The sequence below is a fragment of the Bos indicus x Bos taurus genome, chromosome 10 (assembly GCF_003369695.1).
Source record: "Bos indicus x Bos taurus breed Angus x Brahman F1 hybrid chromosome 10, Bos_hybrid_MaternalHap_v2.0, whole genome shotgun sequence".
In the NCBI taxonomy this organism is placed as follows: Eukaryota; Metazoa; Chordata; class Mammalia; order Artiodactyla; family Bovidae; genus Bos; species Bos indicus x Bos taurus.
In genome coordinates this window covers 26,699,857-26,720,507 of record NC_040085.1, presented here as the reverse complement: position 1 = coordinate 26,720,507, position 20,651 = coordinate 26,699,857, and the positions used below count along the sequence as shown (strand labels likewise).

The 20,651-nt window shown below is 43.5% G+C and overlaps 1 protein-coding gene across 8 annotated transcripts in view; it reads left to right on the top strand.

The window, feature by feature from the left end:
- The first annotated feature begins 1,230 nt into the window (after positions 1-1,230).
- The window catches only part of MEIS2 (Meis homeobox 2), a 223,319-nt gene continuing 203,898 nt past the window's right edge, over positions 1,231-20,651 (top strand). For 3 of the 8 annotated variants that reach the window (XM_027553486.1, XM_027553489.1, XM_027553487.1), the window contains exons 1-7: positions 1,232-1,460; positions 2,722-2,954; positions 4,467-4,608; positions 5,327-5,377; positions 6,380-6,430; positions 7,226-7,375; positions 16,939-17,053. In XM_027553486.1, coding sequence (XP_027409287.1) covers positions 1,449-1,460; positions 2,722-2,954; positions 4,467-4,608; positions 5,327-5,377; positions 6,380-6,430; positions 7,226-7,375; positions 16,939-17,053 — 754 coding nt within the window. In that variant the 5' untranslated portion in view covers positions 1,232-1,448. Of the gene's footprint in view, positions 1,461-1,929; positions 2,031-2,620; positions 2,955-4,466; positions 4,609-5,326; positions 5,378-6,379; positions 6,431-7,225; positions 7,376-16,938; positions 17,054-20,651 lie in introns of those variants that run through there. The other 5 variants (XM_027553490.1, XM_027553485.1, XM_027553488.1 and 2 more) reach the window with 3 other exon arrangements.

Below are 20,651 nucleotides of genomic sequence, written 5' to 3'. Positions count from 1 at the left end.
CTAGAAGTTTTAAAGAAAAAAAATTAAAAATCTGAAGCTGTACCGTACTTTCCCTGTGGTTTTCTGCAGTTTTCCTCTCTGCGCTCTCCCTGTCTTCTTCATTCTCATTCTCTCTTTCCCTCCCTCTTTCCTCACGTGCGCGCGCGCGCGCACACACACAAGCTCACACACACAAACGCGCGCACACACACACACATATACACACACTCCTCTTCCTCCGTCCCCTCCTCCCCCCGCGCCATCCCCGCGGAGGAGCAGCCTCGCTGATTTGCTCGGGTCTGCTGGGCTCCTGCCTCCCCTCCCCCTTCCGCCCCCCGCCTCCCCCGCCCCCCCAACCGGGGCCGTCCGATCGCACTCGCTGCATATCAGAGGCTCCGCGCGGCGCGCTCCTCCTCGCTCCCGCTCCCCACTCCCGGGATGTGTCTCCGCCGTACGACGGGCTATGGCCACCACGACTTCCGGGTTCCGTCATTTCGTTCTCCCGCCGCCGACCCGCGCCGCCAAACTGAGGCTCTTCTATAAGCCAGGCAGCAGCCAACCTGCCAACACCTACTGACACTCACTCATCTCCCAGAGAGAGAAAGAGAGCGAGAGAGAGCGAGCGCGAGAGAGCGAGCGCGAGTGAGAGCGAGCGAGCGAGCGAGAAAGAGAGAGAGGGAGAGACAAAATACCTACCAAGAAAGGGGGGGAGGAAGTCCAATTTTTGCAAACTATTCGGTTTTTTTCTTGATTTTTCCCCTCCTGCTTTCTTTGAACGATACTTTAAAGAGAGAGGATCATATTATAGATACAGCGGGGGCAAAGCTAAAAGAGGGGGGAGGGGGAGGAAAAAATACAAGAAGCAGAAACCCCTCGCGGAGTTTTACTGGAAGAAAAAAACGGGTCTGAAAGATTCCTCCTCTTCATCATCATCAACCATCATTCATTCACTACCTTGACATTCCGGGCTTTGATTGACAGCTGGAGTGGCAAAAAGCCATGAAACACGACAGTTCGGTTACATGTGGGCTGCTGACGGGCCGCTCGTAACCTTCAGTTCGGGGGCTTAACAATTTTTTTTTTCTTCTTTTTCTTCTTCTTTTTCTTTTTTTTTTTCCAACTGAGGGGAAGAGAAGAGAAAGAGGGGGAAAGGAGGACCGAAGAGGAGGAGGAGGGGAGGGGGGAGGAGGAGGAGGTGGAGGAGGAGGAGGAAGATCAGGAGGAGGAGGAAGAAGAGGAAAAAAGAGAAAAAGAAGAAATATCACAGGAAAAAAAAAAAACTCTTCGTTGTCTTGCCTGGGCTTTTTTTTTTTCCCCCCCTAAAAATAACATTGGAAAATTGGGAGAAGTCTCCTTGGTTTGGAAAAAAAAAAAAAAAAAAACAGGAATCTTCAGCCTAGATCACTTTCTTATCCGGACTGGGATATTAAATATACGACACATCCAGGAGTTTATTGGAGCGCAGACTGATGGCGCAAAGGGTAGGTTTAAATCTCCAACACTTACCTAGATATAAATCCTCTCCTAAGAGGGGCCTGTCCCGGTGCCTCCTCTCCCTTCAACGCTGCTGCTGCTCGCTGCTTGATGATGGCGGCCAGTATTTTAAAAAAATAGCAGCAAAATTATTCATCGGCTTCTTTTCCCCCCCGTGCCTCTGCGTGTGTGCGAGTGTGTGTGCGTGCGTGTGTGCGTGTCTGGGCGCGCGTGTTTCAGCGCTGTGCGAGCGGGCGGGCGGCGAGTGCGTGTGAGTGGTGTGTGTGTGTGTGCGAGTGCAATTGTTACACGCTTTCGCCTCGCTCCAGCTTTTACCCCAGCAGCGCGATTCCCCCGGTTCTCCTGCTGCCGCCGCTGCCGCTGCTGCGCCGCTGCTGCCGCTGCTCCCGCGGCTCGGGGCGGGCACCGGCTGCGTAGGAGCCGCCGCCGCCGCCGGGGCCGCCGCTGGGGCCGCGCTGCCGCAGCCGCTGCGCCGCCGCCTAGACTAGCCTGGGCTGCTTGTTTTGTCTCTGAAATTGACAAGGACGCAGGGAATCCGCTGCTAAATAATGTTTCTGGTAACTTTCACGTTATTCCCCCCACCCCCCACCCCCACCCTCCGCTCCCTGCCCCCGGGGAGGCACTGGCCCCAGTCTTCCCTCGTCCTCGGCGTTCTCGTCCTGATTATTAGCGTTTTTCTTCTCTTTATTTTGTTTCATTTCGCCTTTTGATTTATTGGATCCTCTGGAGGAGACGAAGGGGGGTTAGGGGTGGGAACCGGGGCTTCCTCCTCTCACTAACTCCACTTCTCCCTCGGTTGGCTCGCTACGGTTCTGCTGCCTCCGGCCCGAGCGGGACCTCCCGGCGCCCCTCGGTCCCCGGCCTCACCGCCCCCTCTCCCTGCTCTCAAAGCTGCTCTGGGTTCATACTTTTTCTTTTTCTTTTTTTTTTTTTTTAATTTAAAAACACCCACCCTCCCAACTTTCAACTCCGTTGTTTCGGCTGGTTTGGTTTCTGTGTGCTCAACTCGTGCTGGGTACTTCTTTCTGACTTTGTTTTTATTTGTATTTTCCTCTCTTTCTCCTGCCTCCCCCTCCCGCCCCCTCCTCCTCTCTCTTCTTCCCTTGGCTTTCTCCCCCTCTCGTCTCTCTACTCCTTCCCCACTTCTTTGCTCGCTCTTTTCTCCCTGCTTCTTTTCCTCTCCTCCCTCGGTTCCCCTGGCTCTCTCTCACCTCCCGCGCCCCCCGCCCCTCTGCCGGGTTCTGACAGTACGATGAGCTGCCCCATTACGGCGGGATGGACGGAGTAGGGGTGCCTGCTTCCATGTACGGAGACCCTCACGCGCCGCGGCCGATCCCTCCGGTTCACCACCTGAACCACGGGCCGCCGCTTCACGCCACGCAGCACTACGGCGCTCACGCCCCGCACCCCAATGTCATGCCGGCCAGTATGGGATCCGCTGTCAACGACGCCTTGAAGCGGGACAAGGACGCGATCTATGGGTAAACCAGCCCCCACCTCCTCCCGACCCAGCGGACGGTGTGAGTGCGAGTGCGAGTGTGTGTTTGTCTCTGTGGGGGATGAGGGGTTGGCCGACTAAGTGGGGAGTCATTGCTTCTTAGGGTGGGGGGCGAGAACCGCTTGCCAAAGGAAAGGACAGTGAGGGGGGTGGAGGGGGGGGGGGGCGCTGCTCTTCTGCCCCTTGACTGTGAGTCCCGGGAAGATTTGGCTTCGTCTACCCCCAAGGCCCCGCCACTCTGGACCCCATAGCCGGGAGTGACTGAGTCCTCACAATCTGGCCAAGGCCTTCTCCCCAAGGACGGGATTCCTGGCCAAAGGACGCAGAGCTGGGCCCCCTAACAGAGGCCCTGACGAAGGAGAAAGTTTCCTGCCCATGAGGAGCAACTTTTTTTTTTTCTTTTCTGTTTCCTATCGAGAGTCCGGGAGTCACTAAATGCAGCTTGAGCTGGGATCAGGGCTGCTTCGGCCGGCCAGGAAGTCCTAATCACCCTCTTCTTAATTCTCTGTAAATAAAGGGGGCAGACCTTGAAGTGCAGCGGGGTGGAAGGGACTGCTGCACAGAGCCGCTCTTGAGGGGAGTGAAGGAGATGGCTGGAAATTATTTTAAATTCTGAGAACTCAGGGAGGGCTGGGATTGCACGGCCCCAGAATGTACCACTCGGGCTGTCCCAGCGGAGGGTAGGTGAGGGAAGGCTGCGGGATGCGGAGGGGAGGGGACAGTCAGTAAACAGCAACTGTGCCTGAAGCAAGAGGCCGCCAGCATCCCAAAGTGTAGCTGAACCGCCCGGAGAAACACAAAGGGCAGACGCACACGCACACTTCCAAGTTATAACACTCGATTTATTTATTTTTGCCTGCTGGAGAAATGTGGTCTTGGGAAGGAAGCTCTTCTGCGTGTACCGCATGTAACTGGCCCCCCATACCCAGGCTTTTACTAGAAGTGGACCAAACAAGCTCATAAGGCGAGGGGGTGGAGAGGTTAGATTGAGGAAACATAACTGGTGAGGGAGGCGGCGGTTGAAGGTGAGCCTTGGGCCTCCTATGATTTCCCCTATGCAGAAGTTAAAGCAATCTTGGATTTCACCGACTGCTCCTCTCTTGGGAGGTCAGGGCTGGGTCTCAGGGGTTGGTTGGACGGCCTCTGTAGAGTGGGGAGTAGGTCTGGTTCAATTCCTGGCTCCAGACTGTCTCAGCTTATTGGATGCGTCCTTACGTTCGAACCGAGGCTATTTGTACTCGGAGGGCTAAAAGTGGCCAGGGGCTTCTCCCACCACATCTGAGGGAGTCCTGAGCTGAGGGAAAGGGCCTGGCCGTTTCTCCTTTCTGTCTCTGGCCCAGGCTCGCTGCCTGAAGGAAGGGTTGTCAAGTGTGATGCGTGTCTGTGGTAGTAAGGAAGGAATCCGAACCCTCCAAACTTGTTGATTACAGTTCTTGCTCCTTCCCCTCTGCACCCCGTCTCCGTGTGTGTGTCTCTGCGTGGCGCTGCCCGTTAGGCACCCGTTGTTTCCTCTGTTAGCTCTGGTCTTTGAGAAGTGCGAGCTGGCGACCTGCACTCCGCGGGAACCCGGAGTGGCCGGCGGAGACGTCTGCTCCTCCGACTCTTTCAACGAGGACATCGCGGTCTTCGCCAAGCAGGTCCAACCTTCTTGACCCACTAGCCCTCTTGCAGCCCCTCACTCCCCCCTCCCCTTTCCTCGAGCGTTTCTTGAAAGAGGAGGAAGAGGCTGGGACACCCGATCTGTTCCTCCGGCCCAGTCCGCGCTCTGCGCCTCCTCCCCATCCTTGAGCCTGGAGGCGAATTGGAAGAGGAGATAAATATGGGTGTTTGTTTTTCCCCCCAGCCAGGAATACAGGGGCTCGACCCTCGAATTAAAGTTGACCTGCTCCTAATCTGGGGCTTGGCCTTTTCCCCCGCCTGCAGCTACTTGAACAAGAATTGGGGATAGGGGCTTTGAGGGCCCCCGAGAGTGCCCGGGAGGGAAGGAAGCTGGGCGCCTCTCGGGGCTGTCGGCGCCGGCGCGGAGGTGAGGGAGGCTGCAAAACACAGCCCCGTGGACGGCAGGATAAGCGGGTGCCCGGGCCCAGAGAACAGCCCTGAGATCTCGGCTCCAACTCGGTGGTTCCAGGTACCCCTTCATGGGGCCAGGATCCGAAGGTCCAGATTCCTTTTCAACCGTCCCTACTGGTTTTTTGTGTTTTTTTTTTCCCGTGTATTTTACCAAAGCTCCTCTTTTCTCCGCCACTGCCCCTCTGCCATCCCCACTCGCACAGGACAGTTTAGTCGGTGACAAGGGGTTTTTTTCCTTTTAAAATGGAGTGATAATTCATGCTGACTTTCCCCTGCTTCCTATAGGTTCGCGCCGAAAAGCCACTTTTTTCCTCAAATCCAGAGCTGGACAATTTGGTAAGGCTCACTGTGGCTCGCCTGTCCCCAACCTGGGCCCCCTCCCCTGCTCAGAAGCACCCGCTTTTCCCCCACGGAGCTCTGGGGAGTTTGAGCAGAGCCCTCTTTTTGAAGCTCCAGAGCGACGGGGAGGAAGGGAACAGCTTAGCGCCCCCGCCGGGGAGCTGGCAGTGAGGGGCGGGTTGGACGTCAGGGCGCGCGGAGCCCCGGGGAGGCAGCGAGCGGGGACGCGGCGCCGAGCGCTAGAGCAGGGGATGCGCCCCAGGTCTCGGCCCCGGGAGCTAGGCGACGAGAAGTGAGTTATTTCCTCTGTTTGCCGGGGCAGGCGGCCGAGCCCGGGGCAGCTTACCCGAAGGAAGTAACCGCCTGCGCCGCGGAGGGCGGGCCGGGAGGTGGGCGGGGAAGGGGGGCGAGGGGCAGACCAGCGCAGGCCACTTTTAGGTGCGATTCTTTTGCTAATTTGCACAATTTCAATATTAAAAGTACTTAAATCCGCTTTCAAAGGCCCTGCCTCGCCATTCATCTGGAGTATTTCCTTCTTTAGTAAGGAGGGATTTCGCAGGGTGTGCTGTTCTAAAAAGCTTTCTCTCTCTAGAGAAACGACTTTTTTTTCTTCCTTTCTTTCTCTCTTCTTCTTTTTCTTCGTCTTTTTTTTTTTTAAGTTGGCCTGAGGTCGAGAGAGGGGACAGTTAAAGAGGACTCAGGAGGAGAAAGGCCTGTCCTTAGAAAGACAGCCCTTGCAGATAGCTCAGTACACGTGAGGAGCAAAGATACTAAATGCCTTGGCATAGGTTGAGTCAGATTCCCACCCCGTAGCCAATGAGGCAGAGATGATCAGTAATCACTTGGTTTTCCTGACGATTTCTTGATGTGTGGGTTTTGCCTGGCCACTTGCCTGCGTCTTCTCCTCAACCCAATCCCCTCACCATCCCCCCACTAGGAATCTCCGAGTGGCAGCAGTCACAGAGCCTTAACTCCACACTCTAAAAACTTTTCTTCCAGATGATACAAGCAATACAAGTACTAAGGTTTCACCTTTTGGAGTTAGAAAAGGTAAGCAGGAAACGACACTCCCCACTTTGATTTAGTCACTTCCCTCTCCTGGTGGAGTTGGGAGTGTTTTTAACAAACCTCCAGTCTGAGCACCTGGAGAGATTTTGAGCAACTTGTTACCTTGTCCTTCCCTCAAATTGCTCTTCAAACCCAGGGGCTCCGAGGGTGGGTGAATTAAGACAGCCCTGCCTTTTAAAGTAGCCGCCTCCCCCCACCCCCCCTTTTTTCCCCAGGCATTCAGGATTATTTTGAAATGCAGCAAACCATTTGTGTTACTGGACATTCAGCTTGCTTGCGTCTCTATTAGGCCCAGGGCATGCATTAGGTGCTAGCAGAGGGAATCATTCTGGCTAGGGTGTCTTTACATTGCTCTGCAGCTCAATCATTTTCTCCTGGAAACATACAAAATTCCTAGCTTATTGAATCGCAAATGCTAATGCTGTTCCCAGTTCCTTCGTCCTTACATTTTGATGTTATCATCAAATCGGATTTTCCCCCCAAGGAGTCCCAGCCTGAACCCAGTTATTTCCAGTCCTGTTTCTGTTCCCTTTATTGTAACTTGTTGCTCAGGGAAGTCTCTGGAGAATAATATCTGCTACAACAATTGCTCTATTGTTTCCTTGCCTTCAACTATTACACCCATTAATTAGAGTTAGTTTGGAAGACATGGCACTGTTACTCTTTCCAAATGAAACCTTGCAACCTGGTATTTTTTCCCCTTAAAAAAATGAAACAAAACCATGACAACAACAACAACAATACAAGCTGAACCCTCCACCATGACCCTCCTTCTAGGTCCATGAACTGTGTGATAACTTCTGCCACCGGTACATTAGCTGTTTGAAGGGGAAAATGCCTATAGACCTCGTCATTGATGAAAGAGACGGCAGCTCCAAGTCGGATCACGAAGAACTTTCGGGCTCCTCCACAAATCTCGCTGACCATGTAAGTCTGTGAGCTTTTGGCATTCTTTTAAGACTACTGGGCACAGCAGTTTTGAAAATTTTGTTGTAACCTCTAGCTCCACTGACTTGAGTTTTATTTTTTAAAATAAAAAATCTGGTCTCTCTGGGAGTCTTTCCCTCCCTTTCTCACTACTTCTTCCACACCTTTCATCTGTATTTCCCTTTTCTTGGACCCCTTCCTTATTTATGTTGAGAATTAAAAAAAAAAAAAAGCAAATTGATAGAGTGATTTGTGCTTCTAATGTGTAAAGTTTCCTGGATTTGGTAACTTGAGTGTTAGCAAATTGTCTGCTTGATACGGTGACCGCTGCCTTTTCTGCTTTCTCAACTCTGTAATCAGTGCAGCAGGGAGAGAAGGAGGCAGGAAAGTTAACTGGACAGGATGGGAGAAAATTGGGGAGCAAGGACTGATTTCTCAGTTTCTCGCAGAGATGGCAATTCTGAGAATTATTGCCAATCTTGCATTGCATTTGAAATAAAAGGAGTGAACCCATTCTAGTTTTCTGAGCTTATGCTGTATAGAAACTTATTGTCAGTGTATGAACTTAATGCCAAGTGCCTGAAGCATCTTGGTAATAAAAGACAGTAACCTTGATGAAACAAATATTAACAATGTATTACAGAAAGCTGAAGGGAATTGTGATTGAGTAAACATAGGTTAGTGGTTGAATTTTAACACTTAAAAGAGTTGGTGGATGAGAACGGAGAGTATAGTCAGGAGGGACCCATGTGTGTCAGGCCAGGAACGGAGATTTCTTTCTATTCTCTCTGTTTTTAATCCTATTTTGGAACTGATCTAGTGAGTCTGATGCTTAAAAAAAAAAAAGCATATGTAGTGAGACTGAAAATTTGAAAAAGAAGCAAAGAGAAGAAAGATTGCAGCTGGTAGGAAAGGCAAGAGTGGAGAGGTTAAAGAGTGGGTGTGAACAGCAGTTTATTTATAGGAACTCAAGCCTGGGGGTGGGGGACAGGGTGTCCATAGATTACAGTCAATTGAACTCACAACCTGAATGATATGGGCTATAGTCTACTAACTTGATGGCTGAAATATTAATTTAGCACTCTGTGGAGTTAAATGGGCGTCGAGGCTTGAAGGTAGTTTGTATCACCACCATCACCCCCCACTCCTAGGTGGTAAGAGGAATGAGTTGAGATACCTGGAGAATAAGTTTCTCCCCCTCCTTCTTCAAAAGTTTTGAAAATATACAGTCACAGATTTTAATGAGTAGCTTTTGTGCTCTATGGAAAGCCATATAGCCTAAGGACGAAAGTTTCAATTAAAAAAAAAAGAAAACATCAGTACCGATGTCCAGTTCTGAGACAGAATAAATACTGTGGTGTTGAAGGCTCCCATGCCTGTCTTTACTCTTGGCTTTCTCCATCACTGGGAGGGAAATGTTGGGGAGCTCTTTTGTATATTAAGTGTATTCACTGAAGTCAGGTGGGTGCAACAAGCAGCTATGGCAAGTTCATTTGCTGATAGGTAGCTATATGCTGTGTGGTTGTGGTCGGCAGGGCATGACACTGCCTTCAAAGTATTTGTTGTTGTCATTTACTTGTTTATTTTCATTGCTTCCTGTTTCTAAATTCATGTACATTTTGCACTACTGGGGGAACTGGGAAGGCGTCTAGTTACATGGTTTGTAGGATGAAAAGTTCACAGTTTTCTGCAGCAAAAGCTTTTCTCGTGTCATTTCTAGGGGTCTTGACTATTTGGTTTTCTAGAATAGTTTCTTGGAATTGTTTTTTCAAGTGGATATATGGAACTAGAGCATGCTGATGTTTATATAGAAGAGATAGGATAGACTAGGCTGTTTATAGAATTGGCTGATCAACAATGCCAGTTTATGGTACTATTTGGAATATTAAATTATACTCAGGAAAGAAGTTATACCTAAGAAGATAGTGCTTTAATAATGCAACAGTCATCATCTTTGAATAAAAGAATCAACTGTAACATTTGTTGCCTCTCTTAGAGGCCCCCAATCAAGTAAATATGACAACTGATTTATTTTGAACCCATGAGGGCTTACCACCTCATTGGGCATCATAATTTAAAGCCTTTTATTTCCTAGAGTCTGAACTATAACATTTTTACTTTAGCCCCCCTGCTATTTGTTTGCAAAGGAAGCAATAATTTGTTCCACCAGCAATCCGAGTGGGAAATGGTGAAGTTTGCCACAGATTTGAATTTTACGTAGGAGATGAGAGAAAACCTTGGAGAGTTTTTTTTTACCCTTTTTGGTACTTTGGCACCTTAAGTGTATGGAATGTATTCTTTCCCAGGTCTTCCCCTACAGAGTGATCCTCTTATGTTCAGCCTCTTCTGCAGGCTATTCCTCCTCCCTCAACTCCCCCCAGATGCAAAAAAGTGAACATACCTCCTCAGACCCACTACCTGAAAAGCGGTATGAGTGGGACATTCTCAGCATGTAAATGTATCCAATTTGAATCTCCAGGTTTACTTTTTCATTTGCTTTGATATGCATATTTAATACATTGCCCCAGGCTGGATCTCATTTGGTGCATGCTGGTGCAGGGGTGATGATGAGCCACTTCAGAAGGACCGAGACAGCGTGTTGTTTTCTCTTTTTTATCTGCTGGCCCACTATTCTGATCTACTGGCTTCCTTGTGGTTTTATTTGCACATGAAATGCTGAGAACATTTCAACTTATTGGCTATGAATAATGACAGCTAAAAAAGAAGTGTAGTTTAATTTGTTGTGTGCCAAGGTTTCTCTTCTGGAGGTGACAGTTTGTGACAGCTGTTTGACACCCCCAAAACACATACACCTCTATCCTTATTAAGTGGTATCAAGTTACTTTGTGTGAGGGTGTATGTGTATGTGTTTAAGGAAGGAGCAAGCAGGGAGAGAGAGAATGAAAGAGAAAAGAAAGAATAAGTGTGTGATTCTAAGTAGTGGGAAGCAAAGACAGAAGCGTCAGGAGCAAAGTATTAGGCACCAAAATAGCTTTTGATTTTCTTAATAAAATTTTTAAAAATAGAAATATATAAAATTAATTGATATAAATATCTCAAAAGCAAGTATTTTGGGCCAACTTTTAAAAATGAGTTTTACATGCTCTTGCCTAGTGAACAAGGTTGTTGTCATGTTGATTTCACATTCTATAATATTCTATAAATAATCTGATGTAACATAGATGCATGAATGGAAGACCAACATAATTACCTTCCATACATTCAATTCATTTGTTCGTTTCCCATTGACACTTACATGATGGGCATACTAATAAAAAAAGTTTGGAATTGAATAGAAAATAAAAGTTGCAACATGGGCTATAATTTTATCATGTTTAGGAGATCCATAGTGAATGCTTGCTAATATTTTTAATATAAAGATTTCATCTTATACTTTTATTATCATATAAGAGTAATTGTTATAGGTAGGAAACAGCTACCTGTAACTGTTATAGTATTCTTTGGAATACTGGGGAGAAAAATATAATGGTGAAAAGAAATAGAACTCCATTTTCCATCTGCAGTTCTTGTTAAGTTTCCTAGACGTTCAAATTTATTTATTTTTAAAAATAAACTTGTCAACAAACCACTTCTTGAAAAAAAGTTTCAACTTGAAAACTGTTGTGGCATGATCATGCTTTTCCTAGTCTGTAGTGTTTCTGAGTAATAGGTGATGTCCACATTATCTACTTTACATAATTTTACATCAAGTCTTTAGATCAAGTGCAGACAAATGAAATATATCTTTCTATTTACATATAAAGATATTACATATCTTTAGATCAAGTTTAGATAAATGAATTTTATTTGTTTCTGAAATACATTCTCTGACCTAAGCTCTATTGGCCTGAAGGTACATAGTTATATAGTTATTTCTATAAAGTGCTTAAGAAATTGCATTGTATTTGTTTTTTGGATGAATTAAGTATAGGGAAGAAAATAAAATTGTATCTACTGAAAATTAATGGCAGGTGCCTAAAAATTGACTGGCTCTGATAAGCTAAGTAATAAAAGAAAAATTATTTAAATTTTTATTTTGAAAGCTGTAATTTAAGTGAAGATATGCTGTTGTTTTCTTTCACATCTCTGAATATGTCAAATTTATTTACGTCTACACAGTTTTTAAAAACTGAGTTAAGCCAAAGGGGAGAATCCCCTGAACCTTGTTCCTGACAGAATACAGGCAAGTGTCTGAAAAATCAGCAGGGAATGGGCAGTGAGGAGAGAGAGCAGTCTAAGTGATTGGTCTAAGAATATAAAAGAGGAGACATTGGGATGTGAAAATAACATTAATAATATGAATGATTTATTTTATCAGATAATTTCTTATGTTCTGGTGTAAGATTAGACCTCACGGTATGTTATCCAAGTTCTTGGAGGACCTGTTTCAGGAAGGTTCCACCTCTGAGCCCTGTCCATCAACCCAAGGAGACCTGGCCAGGGGCCAGGGGCATGAGTTTTCTGTTGTTGTTGTGTAGTTTCTGGTGGTTGATGGCTTTTCTGTTAATTTCCCATCGAGAATAATTACGTTAGTGAAATCATGTAGGTTGTGCAGTTGGAGTATGCTTTCAGAGTAACTGCAATGAGATGGAATTAAACAAAGGTGAACTTGACAACAACAGATATCCACTATCAGATGAAAAGTTTGATATTTTAAAAATTCATTTTCTCATTTTTTTTTCAGGCTTAACATTCTATACATTATCCCATTTCAGAATTACAGGAGACATTTTATAATGTGATAGTACACTAATAGTATAAGAAATTTCTATATTCTCTAAAAGTTGCTCCATCAGAGGAGGAATCATTTGCAAAGAGTGTTTGCCATTTCCATGAGAGTTGCTCACATATTAATTCTCAAAACTTAATAGAGGGTGGAAGCAGGGAGATGAGGGAAAGACCCCAGTTCTATTTACATTTTTAAAGAGTGAGTCCACCTTCTGAAAGCACGCACGGTTCTCCTGAGTTCTTATGTCAACTTTGGAATAACGAAATTGAAATTCCAACATTTTTTTCAGATTGCACAATTAACGTCTAGAACTTTTGTAGGTTTGACTACCTCATGATAGGAGTCTTCCTCTTATTTTTAAAAATGATTTTTGCTCAATGTTAACTGTTAAGATGTGAAAACCTCTTAAAGTCGTAGGAAATCTGTAAGTTACATTAATTATGTGTACTGATGCGAGCATATCTTGACTTTGTCATTTGAACATCTCTAGTCAAATTAGTTTTGCATGCTCCATGTGCTGATTAAATATCTTTAGGTTTATTCTTACTTTCTACCTACAAACACGTATTCTGAATTACTTTACAGTATTTTCCAAGTTCTTGTGTTATTTTTGGCTTGGTGTTCTATATTGTGTTTTAGTTTTGTGGGTTCTAGAAAATCAAATGCTTAAAGTATTTTTTTAATAATAGAAATAAGAAGTGGAAGTGACCTTAGGGATTATTTTACCTGACTTCTTAATTTTAAAGAGAGAAAGGAAACATGTTCCAGGGAAATGAAGTGCATCACCTGAGGTCATGTGACAGTTGGAGGTGGCACCCTCGAGTCTTAATTCCAGTCTAGGGTTCTTTCTCCTACACCGCATCCATTGCATCACCTCTTCATCTGGAGTCTAAGATGAGTTTCAGATGATCTGAGGTCGAACTTGTGTGTGGTGTGGCTTCTTTTTTTAACTCCTGGAAACCTAATACTTTTCACTTCCCCATTCAGTTTTGTGTTTATTCAGAAACACTTACACATTTTATTTCATTGCTTTTTCAACGGAAGAACCATGAGCTGGGTGGAATCATTTCAACAGGGAAATACTACCAGTTCGCTGGGAATTATTAAATAGTATCCTATCAGCAGGTCTCCCCCAGAAGTGCCAAACTGGTCTAAAACATTATAATGTCCACCATCTCTGCAGCCTCAACAAAAGAGGTGCATGGAGGATTTGCTTTTTCTGCCCAGAGATGCCTGTCCGCTCTATGCTCTTTCCTAGATTTAGCAAAATTCAATGATGGTGCTAAATCAATTTTTTTTTTTTTAACTTTCAAGGGAGGAAACACTGGCAGAATTGTGTTTTCTAGGGAGAGCTGTGTGTAAATGAGAAACAGAGGAGAGCTGCAGAGTGATCTCTTGTGGCCCCGCTACTACAAGCTCTCCCCATCTTGTCTCCTGCTTTTATATTAATTACAACTTGCATTATCAGCTGTGAGTCTGTAGCCCAGCAAATAGAAAATACTGCCCCTGGAGACCTAGCTTCTTGTATCTATTTTCCATCTCCTTCCATTGTGCTCCACTCAGTATTCACTGCTTTTCTCCTGCTAACACTGCTCTTTAATGCAATTACGTAAGAGCAAGAAGAGTCCTGTATTTGACTCCTAATTATGAAAGCCCCTGGGAATAGAAACATGTCTCTTCCTTGCCCTCGAATGTCTTCATGATACCTGGGGCTGAGGAGCAGGACATAGACTGTGGAATGCACCTACCTGATTCCTCACCCGCCCCGCCCCCCCCCCCCCCCACACACACAGCGTTTCTCTTTATTTTTCTAAGTATGTCACGTGTTTTACATGCTTTCATATGCCACTTCGGTTTCAAGATTCACTAAACTTCTGCATATAATTTGGCAGAAAGCCAAGCAGTTATTCTTGAAGGATGTAAACTTGGAAACTATCTAGGGAGGGGAAAGAAGAAGAAAGGAGTTGTGATACAAACAAATACTTCAGTCTAAGAACAAACCAATCTTATGTGTAAAGGACTGTATTGTAGCTATCCATGTTGCTTCCAGTGTTTTGTGATCAAGGAGGTAGCAATTTTTATTGACCAGATTATCAGTATTTATGTTTGTACGTGATCACGTCACTGTGATGTAGCTGAATACAGACAACTTTGGGGTAACTCTTCAGCTTTCAAACCCCAGAGGGATTCAGCTGTTTTTCCTACTTCCAAGTTAGATGAATATCCTGGTACTAGTTTGTGTCAGTCTTGCAAAGTAGATCATAATACTTGAAACACACTATGGAGATTGGGACACTTGTAGGACAGCATCTTTGAGGATGTGAGGAAGGTAAGGGGGAAGAAACAGGGGCATGGTGGGTGAGATAGTAAAAGTGAGCTTGAGTAAACTTCAGGACTGAGCTGAAAACCCAAGACCCAACTGATTTGGAGGAACTAGCTGCTCTAAAAGTATTATTTGCTTATGTGGCTTATTTCTCACCCCTTTAGTTTAGAGACCGCCTCCTCCAAAAAACCAGGGAAGGAAATCAACTGAGTTATAAACTTGTGAGGCCTGACTTTAAAACTCAGTACAGGTTTGACTGATGGGGACAAGACAGTGCTTTCCATTGCAAGAAGTCCTTCTGAGTGATCCCTTGAAATCACTCTCATGTCCAAACAGAAAGACTCACTGGGGCTTCATTTGAATGATTATAAAATAGCTGTTAGATGACATTTGCCTTAAAACATAGTTGAGGTGTTAGTAGTTAGTTATTGTAATTTTCATGAGGGGTAAGGAGCTTTTATAGCCACCAGCTTAATAAAAAGCATGCAGTGCATAAAATTCACATCACTTGCTGTTTTAGTGATGCAAAGTTTAACTGAAAAGTTTAGCTTAGGTGACTATTATTGCAGTTTCTAAAAGAAGGCTCTAGCCAGTGTTGTTGCAAGACTAAACTCATGCCATGCTATTGTTTTTTTATTTTTCTTGTAATTCTTCTAGCTCTTTATCTGATTACCATCCAGCAAACAGCTGACTCGAAGAGTCTGCAAAGCTTGAAGAGCCCCTGCATTCTGTTTGCTTTTAGCTAAAAACTATTGGAAGAGTTTCGAACTTAGATACAAAAATCACAGGCATGACTTTGTCTTCAAACCAGCAGAACCTTGGTTTTCATTTTATTCTGTTCAACTTTGTTCCCAAATCTATCAATACTTTCAAAACTATATCTTTACTTTAGAGATATATATATATATGTGCAGTACTTACAGTCACAAAGTTTCTGCTTAAGGTTTTGCCTTTGAATCAGTGGCTTGCCTGACAGCGGTGCCAACAGCATTGTTTGATAGAGATGTTATTAGTCTCTAGAACTTTGGGACATTTCACCATCTATCAAAAATGCTAAATATTAATTTACAGTGGTTTGAGACAGATCTATAGAGGCAAACAGATTTTTTTTGTTGTTGCTGTTCCAAATGATAATAGTTCCTTATTTTTTCTCTCTTTGGTTTCTTGACTTTGTTTTGGTGAAGTTTTATGTTCTATTTGTACATCATAGGGTTAAGGTTGAGAAAATGATAGACTGACCTTTTTTTCTGGATAAAGTATATATAATGACAACACGGCAAGATTGTCTTCAAGTGGTAAGATGTTAGCATGTTGCCTATAGACATGTCAGTCTGAGTCCTTAGTTACCAATTCTTGTAAGAAGAAATAGTGTACTTTGAGGGACTGACGGGGCTTTTTATGTTGCTCTCAAAGTACTGCACCCCCACCCCCACCCCCAACAGATTTGCTTGCCAGTAGATCTGTGGGCTTAGTCGAAGTTATCGCATACAGGTGACAAGTGTACAACTCTGACCTTAAGGCTGGTCTGTTTCATATGCTGTTCCTACTCTCTGTTTCTGCCAGAGGAAATTCCATCTCTTGCCTGCCTTCATGTGGTGCTGATAAAGTCCTTCCTGTACATTAGAATTCCTGTTTTCCTTTAAGCGACAGCAGGGTATTGGGACTGATCAGGAAAGGGGAGGAGGAACAGAAGAAGAATACACTCAGCAAAGTAGCATGAACTATAACTCTCGGCTTACCTTACACGTCCTTTAAAATGAGCAGTTCTTTCAGGAAAAAGCATTGCTCTGTGACTTTAAACCTTCCATGCAGCACTAAAGGAAGTCCTCTGCAGTTGATTAGGTGGATCACAGTTCATAGTTGTTTCATTTTCTGATTGTCGTTTGCGCACATTAAATAGCAAGGAAGGTATTGATGCAATGATTAATATTATTGTCTTTGTTAATGATATAATCAGTTGACAATGATTTTGAGAGTTAATTCACGCCTTTTTAGGGCAATGCATTTGATGTGAAGGGCTGTCCCATACATTCTCCAATCTGAATTTTTAAGGGAGTTGTTGAGTTTTATAGATGTGTTAATATTCTGAAGTGTTTGGTATCCAAGAACATTGGGACCTATTTCTTGGAAGAGTGTGGCATAATTAATTAAAGAGCAAACTTTTAGATTTTTAAGGAGGCTTTTTTTTTCTAACTTAAAAAAATTCACTTTATTGAAGTATAATTTGTATATAATAAAATGCATCCATTTTAAGGCATCTGTTTCAATTGGTTTTAACAAATATGTACACTGACATAACTATCACTTCATCATGATTCTAGTGCTTTTTTTTTTCCTTTCGGTACCTATTGCTGAAAAGACAACATACTGTAACATGGCATCTATATATGCCTAGTTCTACAAATACTAATATGTACATGTTTTTTGCCTCTCTCTGTACCTTTCCCCTTGGTTCGTCATTTATGGCTGAAATGGTAACTGTGGAAAAATTCCTGGGCCTCCTGACATCAGAATCCTGCATCTTGGCGAGACCATGATGATGCAACTTCCACCCATTCAGCAGGCACCCCAGGGCCCTCCAGTGGGGGCCATGCGTCCCAGAGTGGAGACAACAGCAGTGAGCAAGGTAAAAAGTCAAGGATTTTCCTTGTGCAAAGTGGGCATGACTGAAATAACATCAGTATTTTATATTGGTACATCAGCCTCACTGTAAACAGGAGAGTGGCAGGTTAGGGAGTATAAATGACTGCTATTTAGGGAGACAGTATTTCCTTCCCTTAACTTATATTGCTCACCAAAAACAAAACAAAACAAAAAGAGTTGTCTAGTCTTTAAGCAAGCATTACAATAACAATCGATGAGTTCTGCCAATTCTTTGACAAATTTGGTTATCTACTCTTTACTCCTGGGTGTAAGCAAATAGAATGACGGATCTTTGCTTCTGTGATGCAGTAGATTGAATTATACTATAAATGGGATATTTTATTTGTAAATCAACTATAAGGGTTTTCTATAATCAAGCAATGATGCCTGTAAAGCACACATGATGCAAAAATCTGTTCTTATTAGTTCCAAAGCGCCATGCAAATTTTATATGGAATTGTATTTTGGGAAGATGGACTTTGAAATTCTTAGATTATTTGTCCCCATTTCTATTCAGCTGCCATGGTGAGACTTTTGTCACAAATTGTAAAAATTCAAATAATCAAAAGGCAAGGGGGACGTCAACTACAGATGACAAGGAAGCCTAGAGTCATTTAAAATAAATTTTACCATTTAAGGCTCACCTATTGCACAGAGAGCAATTATGTATTGGTAGGGTTGACTCTTCTATGGCTAAAATTATTATTTAAAAGAAGATGCATTATTGAACGTGGGCCAGGAAAGTATATAGATTTTACTTTTTAATATTTTACATTAGATGGTGTCTGATCTCCTAGGTCTATTTCATCTCTATTATGACTGTGTTTATGGCCACAATATTTAAGCATTAGACAGTCTTCCAAGTGGAGGACAGTTTAACAGCTTGAGCTGTAGTCATATATGCCATTTAAAAAACGATGGTTGATGTAGGGTGAGTGCCTTTATATTTCCAAGTTCCTGGTCATGGATTTTGGATTCCTAGTATTCTGGAAGAGTTTAGAGAAGTGTCCCTTCTAGGATGTTGTTAAGTTGTGAATGGGTCCAACTTAGAATCTAGGTTTAAGCAAGCTGCAACTAACACAGAAATGAATACTGTCAGATGGTAAATTGTGGAAGAACCGGTGAACTGTATCTATTTAGGCTTTCTGTACTGTTTTTTATTAGATCACTTTGGTTATATGTAAGAAAACGAAACTATAAAGAATTTTGAAGATGAAATGTATATAAATTCAGTGAATCTGTAATGCAGTGGCTTTCATTGTGTTTCTATGTCTTGGAGAAAGACTTCTCAGTGTGTTTAAATCTGAAAAGCTTTCTAAGACTCCTCTCCTCCCACCACCCCAAATCATGGTGCCACAAAGGGGGAAATGTATCTATTAATAAAAACAAAACACCTTAAACATGGTACAAGAGAAGGGGAAAGGAGAAGCAGACTTAATGGTCTAATGAGGCTATCTTCCAAAGACTTGTTGTGTGTGAGGCTCGCTTTGACCTTTCACTTTGCTCAGGAGCCCAGCGCTTCATTTTTCACATTCTTGCAATTACGTTAACGCTTCAAGCATTTCTGACTCCAAGTCAGCTAGCAACACCAGGCATAACTCAACACTGTGAGTTTTTCTCCTCTCTGTAGATTCATTAACAGGTCACCAAGGTCCCAACTGAAATTTAAAACTGACTGGTTCAGTTGGGTTGGTTGAGTTATGGCCAGCGAGATGGCAGGAGAGGGCCAGGGAGAAGGGGAGGCAGGGAAGGATGACCCTGGGGTTTGGAACGCTGAACAGTTGCGGCCACGGCCAAGGCATTGAGTTTTATCATTTTGGTTAATTTTGCTGGCTTGTTGTTTTTGCTTTTGTTTTTGTTAGGGAAGAGAAAAGCACTGAGACCGATATAGTTGCGTAAAAACCATACACACGAACCTCTATGTTGTGGTTAGCCCCACCCACGGATGCCATGTTGAAGGATTTGATCCCCATAGGATTTTGTTCCTTTAATCACATCTCCATGGGATTAAAGAATGGACATGGTAGCTTATGTGTTTGAGTACTAGGAAGTCAGTCATTTTACTGTATTAAAGTGTGAGGGGCAAAAAAAAACGTTTTGATTCCTGGAAAATGGAGACTCTCTGGGCATGGAGAATTTGCTACCTGGCTGACTACATCAGTGGCTCTGAAACACGGGTTGAAAGATATTCTGTATTTTACCAAAGATTCTACATTTCAAAGGTCAGACTTGAGTGTATTTTGTCATACTCGTGCCCATATTAGCCTTTTAAATATGTTTTCAAGATATTTTGTCCCACCAAATTGTCCAGAGTAGCTTTCTATGGGAAAGATTAATTATCTGCTTCAGGGCAAAGTCAACAGAGATATTGACTGAAATCACATATGCTTATCCCAGGTTAAATCTTAGGGTTGACGTTTAATGGAAAGCCTAAGAAGGAAATTTATGTTCTCCATATTAAATGTATTAAAATGCTTCATTGGGAACCAAGATTTTTAGTTTAGAAAAGAGTTTTCTTGCTTATTCAGAATTTATTAGCACAACAGGCATATGGAAAACTGTAAAACGATTCAGTTTCAAAACAAATTATGATAAACAGAAAAAAAATAGGGATGAATTGTACTAAAGACAATGTTTTCATACACATTTTAAATTAAACTTTAATAGCCATATGCTATAAAACAATACATGCATTTATGTTGCTTTATGATTTGGGGAATATTTCTACTAAAATGATTCATATGAACCTTTACTTTGGAACCTAAAAATATCTCATTATTTTATGACTTGATAGGGAAAGAGCTACAGTTACACAGGTGAAAGGTCATCTTTTCCTCCTCCGTGTTTGTACAGCAAACCCAAAGGAGGGGGGGAAATCAAATTTTTAAAATATTGTAAAAAACAAACGATAAAATGTGAAACCTGACTTTACTGTCTCTTTCACACAGCACATGCCTAGCAGTAAACTACATAAATATGAACCAGACTTTCATTCACTCTGATTTCTTTGGCTAAAAGCAGCCAAATGGAGTTTATCTTGTTAGTCACATGAGAATGAAGAAAAAAGTCTGTTTTATTTTTCAGGGATAGAATTAGGGTGCAGACTGGGTCTCTGGGGAAGTAACTGGCCTTCTTTGTGTCTGGCTTCCCATCAGTAATAAAATGGGGCTTGATAATAAGGCGTGGGGTCCCTAATTCTGTACCTGCTGAGTCAAAAGCTGCTTTGTATTTCATTGTGGGTTTTGCCCAGAGTAAAGACTAGGAAGCAGCCCCCTTGTTCCTGGAACACTTTGAGAGCCTTAGATGAAAGGCACAATATATGTACAAAGTATTATTATTATTGATGGGTTTGTGTAACTCCCATTAACGCTGATGGGAGTTACGCATGTGAATTGGCAGGAGAATAGACCCCTCAGTGTTTAGAGCACATGAAATTTACATTTTTTCCAGTGCTGTAATTGAGATGTTGACAAATTGGAGAATATTGATGAGCCTTTGTTTTAAGTATTTCGTGCCAAGTTTGTTTTATTTTTTCCGGATTTGAACAATGGTATGGGTTCAGCAGCAGTGAATAAAAAGGG